At 45.1% G+C, this 12,958-nt stretch overlaps 1 protein-coding gene across 2 annotated transcripts; it reads left to right on the top strand.

Moving 5' to 3' along the window:
- The first annotated feature begins 83 nt into the window (after positions 1–83).
- On the top strand, positions 84–5,108 carry LOC122131186 (outer dense fiber protein 3-B-like). 2 transcript variants are annotated; one of them, XM_042706089.1, is made up of 11 exons: positions 84–211; positions 758–859; positions 1,163–1,243; positions 1,383–1,493; positions 1,599–2,842; positions 2,968–3,085; positions 3,184–3,387; positions 3,477–3,578; positions 3,960–4,081; positions 4,293–4,433; positions 4,590–5,108. In XM_042706089.1, exons 6-11 carry the CDS (start codon positions 2,971–2,973, stop codon positions 4,680–4,682), a joined length of 777 nt encoding a protein of 258 aa, XP_042562023.1. In that variant the 5' UTR covers positions 84–211; positions 758–859; positions 1,163–1,243; positions 1,383–1,493; positions 1,599–2,842; positions 2,968–2,970; the 3' UTR covers positions 4,683–5,108. The 2 variants fall into 2 exon arrangements, with proteins under 2 accessions (XP_042562023.1, XP_042562024.1); XM_042706090.1 differs by having other exon boundaries at positions 86–211; positions 1,599–2,330.
- Positions 5,109–12,958: the final 7,850 nt, after the last annotated feature.

The raw sequence follows: 12,958 nt of genomic DNA, 5'->3' as shown, positions 1-12,958 counted from the left end.
GTCCAGTTCTGATGTTCTGAGGTGATTTAATTGAGTACATTTAACTGATGACTTAATGACTGATGACTTAATGACTGATGACTTCACTTCACAGCTTCAGAGAAATCAGCGGAACACCAGCCAGGTGTCCATAGTGAGGGTGGTTGCCAGGGCGATGGCACAGCAGTATCCTCCCGAGGACAGAGTGCTCGCTAGAGTCGCCGTCTTACAGGTGAGACATCCCAGGAGTCTGATGGGAAGGCACCCGGCCTCCCCTGGTCATGTGGTCTGGGGTAAAGACAAGGAAATACTCCTAGATCCACTACACCTCACTTAACGTGGTGGCTGCCATTTGAAACAAACCTTTTCATTTGATATCCATTCAACTTGATTATGAATTGACATAAACAAACTCATGAAAATAAATGTATTTAACAAAACTATTAAACTTCATGAGAGCTTATAGTTTAATTTTCTTGGACTAAACAGCCAGTGAATGGCATTAACCGTCCAGCACGCAGTCATGTGACCTGAGGTGCACTCATCCCGTTTCGCACACTCTCCTGATTCAGTCATGTGACCTGAGGTGCACTCATCCCGTCTCTCACACACTGCTGATTCAGTCATGTGACCTGAGGTGCACTCATCCCGTTTCACACACTCTCCTGATTCAGTCATGTGACCTGAGGTGCACTCATCCCGTCTCTCACACACTGCTGATTCAGTCATGTGACCTGAGGTGTACTCATCCCGTCTCACACACCCTCCTGATTCCCAGGATGAACTGAACAAGAACGTGTGCGGCTGGGCAACCATCGCCATGGAAACTGACCCTAAAGTCCTCGCCCATCTCCTGTGGACCTGGTTGGACCGACTCAAGGTCAGAGGTCATGCTTAGGCCCTGAATCACAAAATGGGCTCTTACTTTGGCTTTTCTTCTGGACCAGCTTTACCATCTTGTTACCCCTTTTTGGTAGATCAGTATGTAACAGGTTTCTCACTGGTCTCAGATCTCGTGTGTCTGTATGTGTGTGTATGTATGTACCTACACTTAGTATGTATGTGACAGTGATCTCAGAATGGGTGTTTCTCTGTGTGTGTGTGTGTAGTCTGGCCTCTTACCCAGTGTGTATGGGTATGCACAGTTGCTCTCTACTAACTCACCTTTTCTGTTCCTGAGTAGGAGCCTGTTCTGAGTCCCAGTGACGTCCAGATGTTGATTTCAACCCAGACAGACCAGAACCCCCTTCATGTCTTACAGAAGGTGAGATACCACCATCAGCAGGGGAGAGTTGCCAGATCCTCTGTTGTTTCGGCATAATCGCTATGGACTTTGTGTTGTACACCTGTGTTTAATGCATATGTACCCATCATCCTTACCAATCTGTACACGTGTTTGTCAGAACCAACGCTGCACCATTTCCTGTCTACTGCGCTGTATCTGTCAAGTCACAAGTCTGTGTCCAATGCAAGAGGACAGTATGCTAAATCATCTTATAAGAGCGCTAACCAGGGTCAGTATAAGTATGTGGATCTGTTTGTGTGTGTGTGTGTGTTAGAGTATTTCTTTGAAACTTCCCTTGTTAAAGCGCTCCTTCTCATCTTTCCTTGTCCACCAGCGCCCTCTGCAGGAGATTGAGAACAGTGCTGAATTTCTGCAGATATTCAGGAACGCGATCAGAGATCATCTCCTGGCCAATGCGCTTTCCCGCAGCACACATACACAATCCGGCGCAGATACATTGGCCAACACCCACGGATGATTAAAGTCATAACACTTTCTACACACACGGGTCAGGTGAAGGGAAGACGGAACAGGGGAAATCTTGGTGGAAAATACTGAGATAGAGTTCTTTGACACAATTACATTTTGTTTGTAGACTGCTACTTGTTTGGAAAATGAATAAATCTTTTTACATTTGAAACTCAATCCTGTATGCCTATAGCTTAAGCCTATTATCTCTCTCTGTGTGGTCTAAGTGTGTGTGTGTGTCTGGTTGAACGTTAACTTGTCTAGCCTATATAATCGGTTAATAGATCAGAATGTAGTCAGAAACAGTGCGATTTAAGTCCATGGACAGTGTTCACAGTTTAATCACAGAGGTTTCCACTAAGACTGTTAACATAGCAAGATTCATAGTCATGCTGCATAAATGAGGGCTTTCTGTAAAGATTGGGGAGGTATGTCGAAATCATTGAAATTAATCTAATGCCAGTCAGAGGACGTCACTATGACAACGTCGTCATAGTGAACCAAAGGAAAACTTAGAAACAATCAGTATTTCAAACCTGCTGGTCAAGCTGCGTCGGGGAAGTAGGCTACGGAGTGGCCAATTTAATTCTCTACTTAGGTAAGGCAAAACCCTTAATTAAGGTATATAAGGTAAGGTATTTTGGAAGGCTATTTTAACTTAGCCAGTTTTTAATATGCCATTGAAAATAGATTCACATGAAACCGATCGGGTGAAAACCAGTAAAAGGCAGCTGGGTAGGTTAAGTTCTTCAGTGCAATTATACGTTAATCATATTGTTAATGTGTTGTATAGCGTAGTAAGCTAAAATCTATGCACACAAACAATGAGTTAGACACTCTCAGATGAGCTTGCTCAGGTGGGCAAGGCTGTCTGTTTTATTAGTGTATCAACAGTGATGGCAGAAGCAAAACATCGTATATGTTGACCCTTACTGACATTGGAAGACATTGCTAGAATCTCTGTAGGTTTAGGCTGACGTCGCTAAGAAACGTGACACGACAAGCGAATATTGTTACGTAATAGTATGACGCTAACAGCGGTCTTTTTATACTCATTAAAATATCTATCACCCGAAGTTCACCTGCACTTGCTGATCATTTACACCAGAGGTAAGTAGCATTGTAGCATAACCTCTGACTGAGGACGCGTAGAGCCGTCAGCCTTTTATATTCCAACAATGACAACGCTATGTGGCAGGTTTTCATGGACTAAGTTTCCCTCTTTCTCACTCTAGATCATGACTGTAAAGGATGATGTGTGGGTTGGTGCCTGGAGGCCCCATAAGCCAAGGGGTACTATTGCAGCCCTCTACAGCAACCCAGGGCCCAAATATGCCCTTCCCGGGGCTACAGGTAAAATATTTGCCCCCATAAAAGGCAACAGAACTAGTCTGTCTAGAACGATTTCATTTGCAAGCCAAATTATATTCCTTTGTGTTGATTTTCTGTAGGTCTTAACAACCATGACCCACGGATGCTAAAAGGTCCCGCCTTCAGCTTTGGTACGCGCCATCGCCTGTTCAACTCCGACTGCTCACCTGGTCCGGGCTACCTTGTGCCCCCCAACATCACTCGCGTGGGCAGAGACGGCACGCCGGCATACTCACTCTACTGCCGCCGCAAGGACCCTCAGCTGTTCCAAACACCTGGACCAGGTGTGCCAAGCACACACGCGTTCATATCACCTCGCACGGTGGACAAACCAAACATCAACAACTCCAATCAATGTTGTCCTCTGTTTCAGGCCGATACTTCCCGGAAAAATCCGGAAAGATGGCGTACCACTCTCCTCCCGCCTACTCCCTGTCTGCTCGCACCCGAGGGTTCAGGAACGATCAGACCCCAGGTACACACACCTCCACCTGCAGTCTGTCTGTAGGATACACACACTTCCACCTGCAGTCTGTCTGTAGGGTACACACACCTCCACCTGCAGTCTGTCTGTAGGGTACACACCACCTTCATGCAGTCTGTCTGTCTGTACTATGGGGGATACATCCTCAGAACACACGCCGTCTTCATGCAGTCTGTCTGTATTATGGGGGATAAATCCTCAGAACACACGCCGTCTTCAAAACAACACTTGGGGTTTAGGACACAGAGTGAACAAGACTTCATGAGGCCTGTCTGTCTGTCTGTCTATCTCTCTGTGTGTCTGTCTGTCTATCTGTCTGTCTGTCTGTCTGTCTGTCTGTGTGTCTGTCTCTCTCTCCCCTCGTTCACGTAGGGCCCGCTGCTTACATGCTCCCCCCTGTGATGGGCCCAATGACTGTGAATAAGGCCTCGGCTCCAAACTTCTCCCTGACTGGCCGCAGTAAGATTGGCAGCTTCAGTGAGGACCTGCAGAAGGTGAGTCTCACTCAGTTCAGATAAAAAGGGGTTTCCTTCCAAACAATCACGTAAGAGAGGGGTCCGTGGAAAAGGTTATAATTAGCCTTACCCCACCCACCTCTGAGTATACCTCCGACACTTTGTTCACATTAGTATCTGTGTGCGATGAGTCTTTCCATGAAAATTGATTTCAGGAGGTCATAACCTTGTTTTCTGCTTGCTCTGACAGACTCCAGGTCCAGGGTCCTACAGGGTGGTGGACCCCTCCACCTACACACAGAAGGCTCCTCAGTACAGCATGATTGGCCGAAACAGCATGCCTGGAGACACCACCAGGAAGCCTGGGCCAGGAGCTCACCATCCTGAGCAGGTAGAGCATGGAACACACACACACACGCACACGCACACCACACCACACACACACACACACACACGCACACACCACACACACACACACACACCTCTCACACACACACACACACACACACACACACACATTCTAATGTCTGTCCTTTTCCCCTCTCAGGTGACCTTCACCAGGAGCCAAGCCCCAAGCTTTTCATTCGGGATCCGCCACTCTGAGTTCATCGCCCCTCTCATCCCAGATGTGGCTGACTAGACAGAGCCACCTTCAACCATGTTAGAATAAATATGATTACTGCAGGAATAAAGCTTGGCTAACGGGCAACTAACTGTGTGTTCATTGTCCTGGAATGGCATAACAAAGTCACAACTGTCATAGCTTACATGTTAAAGGCAAGGCAAGGCAAGGCAAGGCTATTTATATAGCGCATTTCATGCACATGTGCAACTCAATGTGCTTTACATATACAATAGCAGGAAAGACAATAGAGAATTAAAATGATAAAAAATAAGAGTAAAGTGAAACAAGTAAAAATAAGATGATAAACATAAAAATAAAAGATAAGAAAGTAAGTGTACTGGAAGAACATAATCATATGGAATATAGGTGCCACAACTCACAGTTTAGACAGGTACTCCTGTAGCAAGCAAATCAGTGAAGCAAATCAGTGTTCATAGGCCCGATAAAACAAGAAAGTTTTGAGCCTTGATTTAAAAGTAGCAACATTTGGGGCACATCTAAGTGTTTCTGAGAGTTTGTTCCAGGAATAAGAAGCAAAATATTTGAATGATGCTTTACCATGTTTTGTCTTAGGTCTATAAACAGTTAGCAGTCCCTTTCCAGATGACCTAAAGGTTCTTGATGGTTGATAGGGAGTAAGAAGATCTAGGAGGTATTTTGGGCCCAAACTATTTAGGGTTTTGTAGACCAATAAAATAATTTTAAATTCAACTCTCTTGCACAGTGGAAGCCAGTGCAAAGATCTGAGAACTGGTGTGATGTGGTCGTATTTTTTGTTTTTTTGTGAGAACCCTTGCAGCTGCATTTTGAACACGCTGTAGTTTTTGGAGGGTTTCTTAGGAAGGCCGGTAGAAAGCCCCTGCAGTAATCGAGTCTATTAGAGATAAAAGCATGGATAAGCTTTTCCAGGTCTGGTTTAGAAGGCCTCTTATCCTTGCTATATTTTTAAGGTGGTAATATCCTGACTTGGTTAGTAAATTAATCTGGTTTTCAAAGTGTAAGTCAGCATCTAATATAACACCCAAGTTTCTGGCCTGATTTGTAGTCTGTAGTGATAGGGTTTTTAGATAGGCACTGACCTTAATTCTCTCGTTTTTGTTGGGACCAAAAACAACTGCCTCTGTTTTGTCCTTGTTTAGCTGCAGAAAATTGTGGGACATCCAGTCATTTATCAGTGAAATACTAACTATAGTCAGCGGGTGAGAGGGCAATGTAAATTTGAGTATCGTCTGCATAGTTATGGTAGTCAATATTGTTGTCTCGCAAAAGTTTTCCTAAGGGTAGCATGTAAAGATTAAATAGGAGAGGGCCAAGGATTGATCCTTGAGGAATTCCACACATCATGTTAACCTTCTGGGAGACAAAGTTGCCAATGGAAACAAAATAATCTCTGTCTTGCAGGTATGATCTAAACCAGTGAAGGAACTGCACCACGGAACTGCACCACGGACAACCTAACGGTAACCCCTCTGCATCACTCGGACCACTTCTTCATTCGCTTCGATGTTCGGCTCATTGAGCAACCCTCTGTCCCCCCTCCGATGGTCTCGTTCCGGCGCAACCTCCGCAACCTCTCTCCCACCCACTTTTCCTCTCTGGTTTCTTCTGCTCTTCCACCTTTATCCACTTTCTCCTCACTAGGTGTCGATGATGCCACAGAATCACTCTGCTCCACTCTGAGCTCATGCTTGGACACTTTGTGTCCACTTTCCACCAGACCTGCTCGTTCTACCCAGTCTCATTCGTGGCTGAGTGATACCCTCCGAACGCAGCGCTCCAATCTCAGAGCGGCTGAGAGAAAGTGGCACAAATCTGCAGCACTGGACGATCTTGCAAGCTACCAGACACTGCTGGCCTCCTTCTCATCCAGCATCACTGCTGCTAAGAAGACTTTTTTCAATGACAAGATCAACGGTGCAACTGACGCTCGGAGACTATTCTCCACCTTCAAAACTCTGCTCTACCCTCCTCCTCCTCCCCCAGCTACTAACCTCACTGCTGATAACTTTGCTTCCTTTTTCACAGAGAAAGTGGCAGCCATCGGGAAACAGTTCGACCAACTGTCTCCCCCCCCTAAGGGCGCAACCGTCAATGGCTCATCATTTCCTTCTTTCACCCCTCTCAGCAAGAGTGAGGTCTCCAAAATCCTAACAGGTAGCCGTCCAACTACTTGCCCGCTGGACCCCATCCCATCCAATATCCTTCAAGCCATATCGCCTGCCGTCTTACCGGCACTAACACAGGTGATTAATGCTTCATTTAATTCTGGAACATTCCCTTCTTCATTTAAAGTGGCTCGGGTAACACCGCTGCTGAAGAAGCCGCCTCTCGATCCCACTCAGGTGGAAAACTATCGACCGGTCTCACTTCTCACGCTCCTATCAAAAACCATTGAGAGGGCAGCTTCCAAACAGGTCACAGAGTTCCTATCAAGGAAGAATCTCCTCGATCCAAACCAGTCTGGATTCAAAAGTGGTCACTCCACCGAAACAGCCCTGTTGTCTGTGACAGAGGCCTTGAAAACAGCTAGAGCAGCAGCTCAATCCTCAGCTCTCGTCCTGCTTGATTTATCAGCTGCGTTTGATACAGTCAACCACCGCATCCTTCTGTCCATACTGTCAAGTATGGGCATTTCTGGCAAGGCGCTCTCCTGGTTTGAATCGTACCTCACTGGGCGCTCGTTCAAGGTGTCATGGCAAGGTCAGCTGTCTGTACCTCACCACCTTACCACAGGGGTGCCCCAAGGCTCGGTGATGGGACCACTTCTCTTTGCCATTTACACCACTTCGCTGGGCCCTATCATCCGCTCGCATGGTTTTTCCTATCATTGCTATGCCGATGATACTCAACTGTTTCTGTCTTTCCCTCCTGAGGACACCACTGTCTCGGCGCGGATCTCGGACTGTCTTGCTGATATATCCACATGGATGAAAAACCACCACCTTCAGCTGAACCTGGCCAAAACGGAACTGATTGTCTTTCCAGCCAAACAGGCCATCCACCACAACATCAGCATCAATATTGACTCCTTGTCTCTTGTTCCATCCAAAACAGCAAGAAACCTCGGGGTCATTATTGATGACCAACTGACTTTCACGGACCACATTGCCTCTGTCTCTAGGTCCTGCCGCTTTGCGCTATTCAACATCCGCAAAATCAGGCCGTACCTAACCCAGTATGCCACCCAGCTGCTGGTGCAAACCTTGGTGAATTCCCGCCTTGATTACTGCAACGCCCTCCTAACGGGCCTGCCGGCTTGCGTGGTGAAACCACTACAAATGATCCAGAACGCGGCGGCGCGTCTGGTGTTCAACCAACCGAAGAGGGCACACGTCACCCCGCTTCTTATTGACCTCCACTGGCTGCCTGTAGCTGCTCGCATTAAGTTCAAGTCACTTATGCTTGCCTACAGAGTGCTTGATGGTTCTGCTCCCACCTACCTAAATGCTCTTGTAAGGGCAAATGTTACACCCAGGATGCTGCGCTCTTCTAGTGAGCGTCGTTTGGCAGTGCCGTCTGTGCAAGTACGGCAGTCCAGACTATTCTCTTTTGTAGTTCCACGTTGGTGGAATGAACTACCCAGCACTACCAGAGCAGGGGCGTCCCTCTCTACCTTTAAGAAGCTCTTGAAGACCCAACTCTTCAGAGAGCACTTCCTGTCCTAACTGGCACTTCGACTAGTGCGTAACTTGCAATTACAGCAGTTACATTTCTGCACTTCTTTCTTTCTTTTTTATTTCATTTTGTTATATTTCTTATGTAAAGTAGTATTTATTTATTGTTACACCAGGTTCTATTGCTCGTAGCTTGAATATTCTCTCCCTTGTACGTCGCTTTGGACAAAAGCGTCTGCTAAATGACTAAATGTAAATGTAAATGTAAGGACCGTATCAGAGAGTCCAACCCATTTTTTCTAGTCTATCTAATAATATAGAATGGTCGACGGTATCAAATGCAGCACTTAGATCCAGTAAAACCAAAACTGATATATTACCTGTCAGAGTTCAGGAGAATGTCATTTACCACCTTAATTAGTGCCGTCTCAGTACTGTGGTTTGGGTGAAATCCGGATTGAGAGATATCAAAGCGATTATTACTATTGAGGAAACTACTAAGCTGCTGATAGACAATCTTCTCAATGACCTTACCTATAAATGGTAGGTTTGATATTGGTCTTTAGTTATTTAGTACAGGAGAATCTAGAGTGCTCTTTGCACATTGAAAAGACAGCAAGAAAAGCTGCAGTGACACAATGCCATTGGAAGACCTCTAGTATAAAACTAGAAGGTAAAGCAGGAACTACGATGAAACCTGTGTCATATTAATGATTACCACTGTTATTGACAACATTGCAACATCTTTCCATGACTTTTCAAGGGACCTTAATGAAATGTCCTTGACCTATCCAACCTTTCCCACACTTTACTCCACAGGTTGGGCCTAATTAATGAATAAAACCTTTTCCGTTCCTTTTCTAAAAGGCTAGTTAGAGCCAGAGCATTTCTAACTGTATCACGCTGCAAAAGTTCCCACAATGCAACATCCACGGAAGAGTAGGCTACATATATAGCTTTATAATAATAATAATAATAATAATAATAAAACTTAATTTATATAGCACCTTTCATGCAAAAGAATGCAGCTCAAAGTGCTTTACAGCAAATACATAATATGCACAAAGAAATTACATGCACATAAAAATAGACATCAAAGAAACATAACTCAGATATAGTGCAAAAAAATTAAATTATAATTATAGAGATATATTTAATCTAACCCCTTAATATCACCAGTAGAGATTTAAATTAAATTAAATTAAATTAAATTAAATTAAATTAAATTAAAAGTATTTATATATATATATAGTGCGAAGTGGTAGCTAGTTAAAGGCTAATGTGAAGAGGTACGTTTTTAGTTTTCTTTTAAAGATGTTAAGCGAGCTGGCTTCCCTGATGTCTATAGGCAGTATGTTCCATAGCACTGGGGCGTAATTGACAAATGCTGCGTCCCCGATTTTCTTACGGCTTTTGCTGGGAACCTCCAATAAACCAGCATTCGATGATCGCAGTGTTCTTGAGGGCAAGTATTTGACTAGGGAGTTTGCAATGTAACTTGGTCCTAGCCCATTAAGGGCTTTGTATATTAGGAGAAGGACCTTAAAGTCAATTCTAAAAGTTACTGGAAGCCAGTGCAGAGCAGCTAAAACTGGACTAATGTGCTCTCTCCTCTTGGTTCTGGTTAATAGCCGAGCTGCAGAGTTTTGAATGAGCTGAAGTCTCTCAGTTGTTTTTTTTGGGAGGCCAGTAAGGATTGCATTACAATAATCAAGACGGCTTGAAATAAAGGCATGAATCAGTTTTTCAGCATCTTTTTGATTTATAAATGGCAGGACTTTAGCTATGTTTTTAAGGTCGAAAAATGATGTTTTCGTCACCTTGTTAATGTGAGACTTGAAGCTTAAATCTGAATCTAAAATAACACCAAGACTTGTAACCTCCGATTTAATCAAGGGAGTTAATTTCCCCAAATTATTAAACAGCATTTCTCTTTTTGTTTTAGGGCCGACTAGTAGGATCTCAGTTTTGTCCTCGTTTGACTTTAAGAAATTATTGCTCATCCATTTATTTATCGCCAAAAGACAGGTAGTAATGGAGTTTATTGCTGCAGCATCATTTGGCTCAGTAGAGATGTACAGTTGCGTGTCATCAGCATAACTATGGAAACATACATTGTGTTCTCTAATGATGTCCCCAAGTGGCAGCATGTACAGTGACATATATGTCTATTTATGATTTATATGTCTATGGGCTACAATAACACATTAGACCTGTCCGTGACAATCAAATTTCTTCACTTTTCATTTCCATTTTGGATTTTGAAATTCCATGACATGGATCCAGGATTAACATGATCGTGGATCAAGGGACTGACATTAAGAGTTGAGCTTTTGAGTTGTACCCCATGTACTCATATTGTAATGAGGCTGGTATGAAATAGGATTTAGGTCTATTTTAAAACGTATTATTTACTGTCTTCTGGTTCGAAAGAAAACTACCAGTCATCTTCACTGCACTGCTTCTTCAGGCATAATGTAAAGTAATGCTAAAGAGGCTTCGTAGATGCTCAACTGGTTCTTTAATGGCTCACCGTGCGTCTCCCCACATGTGTAACTGGCACTACCGTATAACCCACAGTATATGCGCAAGCACATTAAACTACCGTATATGACATCTCCCCCTCTTTTGAGTGTTATGTCAATAACATCACAGGAACAGTTTAACTGAAAATGGCTATTCAAACAGCACATAATATAAACCAAGATTAACTTAAATGAATTTAAATGGAGACATTTCAACATGCAATGGTCTCTTTCCACTCAACCAACAAATAAACATTATCAACATGTACAACTGTACAACTTTCTTTTTTCACAAATCAACAGTATCACATCAATGTCAATACAACTTTTCTTTTTTTTTTTTCAAATCAACAGTATCACATCAATGTCAATACAACTCTTTTTTTTTTTTTTTCACAAATCAACAGTATCACATCAATGTCAATACAACTTTCTTTTCTCTCCCCTCCCCCAAAGGCCATATGATCTGCACTCATTTACAGGTCAAGCCTGTCGATTTGCCTGCACACCCGTCCAGATCTGGTCACAGTCTGACCGGGTAGAAGGGTTGTGGGTGTAGCCACACTCTGACTCACAGGACAGTCTCTAACACGGTGGCTCCGTCAGAGTGTGTGTCTGTCCCTGTGACATCCCCGTGTGCTGCTGGGATGGGCTGGGAAACCGGCCCTGGTTGGAGGTGACGGCGGTTCCGCCGCAGCTCCGCTCCGTGCTGCGTCCTGATGACGAAGGATCTCGGGGTGGTGCTCTCGCTTGAGATCACCGCTGGCAAGGACCATGACTTTTCATAGTCCAACTTGGAGGATACAACATCTCCTGGTTGCAGGGCAGGTAAGGGCCTGGCTCCATGACGGCGGTTGAAGTAGTGAGCCTGTTTAGCCTTTTCCCTTCCGTCCCTCTCTTTCACAGCTGTCCTGCTGGGCCATTTGGGTAGGAGATTTTTCTCCAGAGTGGGGAGTGTGGTTCTGATTTTCCTCCCCATCAACAGCTCGGCTGGACTGAAGCCTGTGGTGGAGCAGGGAGTGGACCTATAGCTCATCAGAGCCATGACAGGATCTTCTTGCTTGAGAATTTTCTTCGCTGTCTGTACGGCTCTCTCTGCATGCCCATTGCCCTGTGGATGGTGAGGGCTGGATGTGCAGTGCTTGAAGTCGAGCTGCCTCGCGCACTCCTTGAACTCCGCACTTGAAAACTGGGGTCCATTATCGCTCACCACCTCATCTGGAATGCCAAACCTGGCGAAGACCGCTTTCAGTCTTTGGATCACTTGTGCACTCGTTGTCGAGGGCAGCTGCAGTATCTCTAGGAACCTGGAATAATAATCTGAGATTACCAGGTAGTTGTGGTGGTTGTGCTCACACAGGTCCATTGCAATTCTTTTCCAGGGTCGCTCTGGAAGCGGTGTGGAGATGAGAGGTTCCTTTTGTTGTGTTCTTTTCAGTTCACAGCACACCTGACATGACGTCACAAGCTTGTTTATGTCCGTAGAGAGTCCGGGCCACCACACAGATGAGCACGCTCTCTCCCTACATTTGACTAGGCCCTGGTGCCCTTCGTGAATTTTCTGAAGGATCTCACCTCTCATTTGCCTTGGCACGACAATCCTGCTCCTCTGAGGACCAGGCCATTGTGTTCAGATAGCTCTGACTTCACTTGGACGTACTCTCTCACGTCCATGGGCACATTGCTTAAGTGTTCAGGCCATCCTTTCTTTATGAGCTTCACAACCGACAGCAGTTCGGCATCGGCTGCTGTCGCCATTCTGATTTCATCCATCTTGCTTTTCGACGCAGGGATCCCCTCTATTACACTATCCACGTAGCATGCCACCTCACTGTGTGTGTCTGTCTCTGCACACATGCTGGCCAGTGGACTGCGTGACAGGGTGTCCGCGATGACCAGAGTTTTCCCTGGCGCATATTCTGCCACTGGATTGAATCTCATGAGCCTCATGAGAAGACGCTGACATCTTATGGGTACATTGTCTAGACTGCGGCTGTTAATGAGAGGCACTAGCGGTTTGTGATCAGTGATGAGCTTGAACTGCTCCAGTCCATTGAGGTATCTGTCGAACTTCTCGCATGCCCACACACCAGCCAGGCCTTCCTTCTCTATCTGGGCGTAGCGTGTTTCTGCTTCAGTGAGGCGTCTGGAG

The sequence above is a fragment of the Clupea harengus genome, unplaced genomic scaffold, assembly GCF_900700415.2.
Source record: "Clupea harengus unplaced genomic scaffold, Ch_v2.0.2, whole genome shotgun sequence".
In the NCBI taxonomy this organism is placed as follows: Eukaryota; Metazoa; Chordata; class Actinopteri; order Clupeiformes; family Clupeidae; genus Clupea; species Clupea harengus.
The sequence above is the reverse complement of the archived record's forward strand: the minus strand, read 5'-3'. Positions and strand labels throughout refer to the sequence as shown.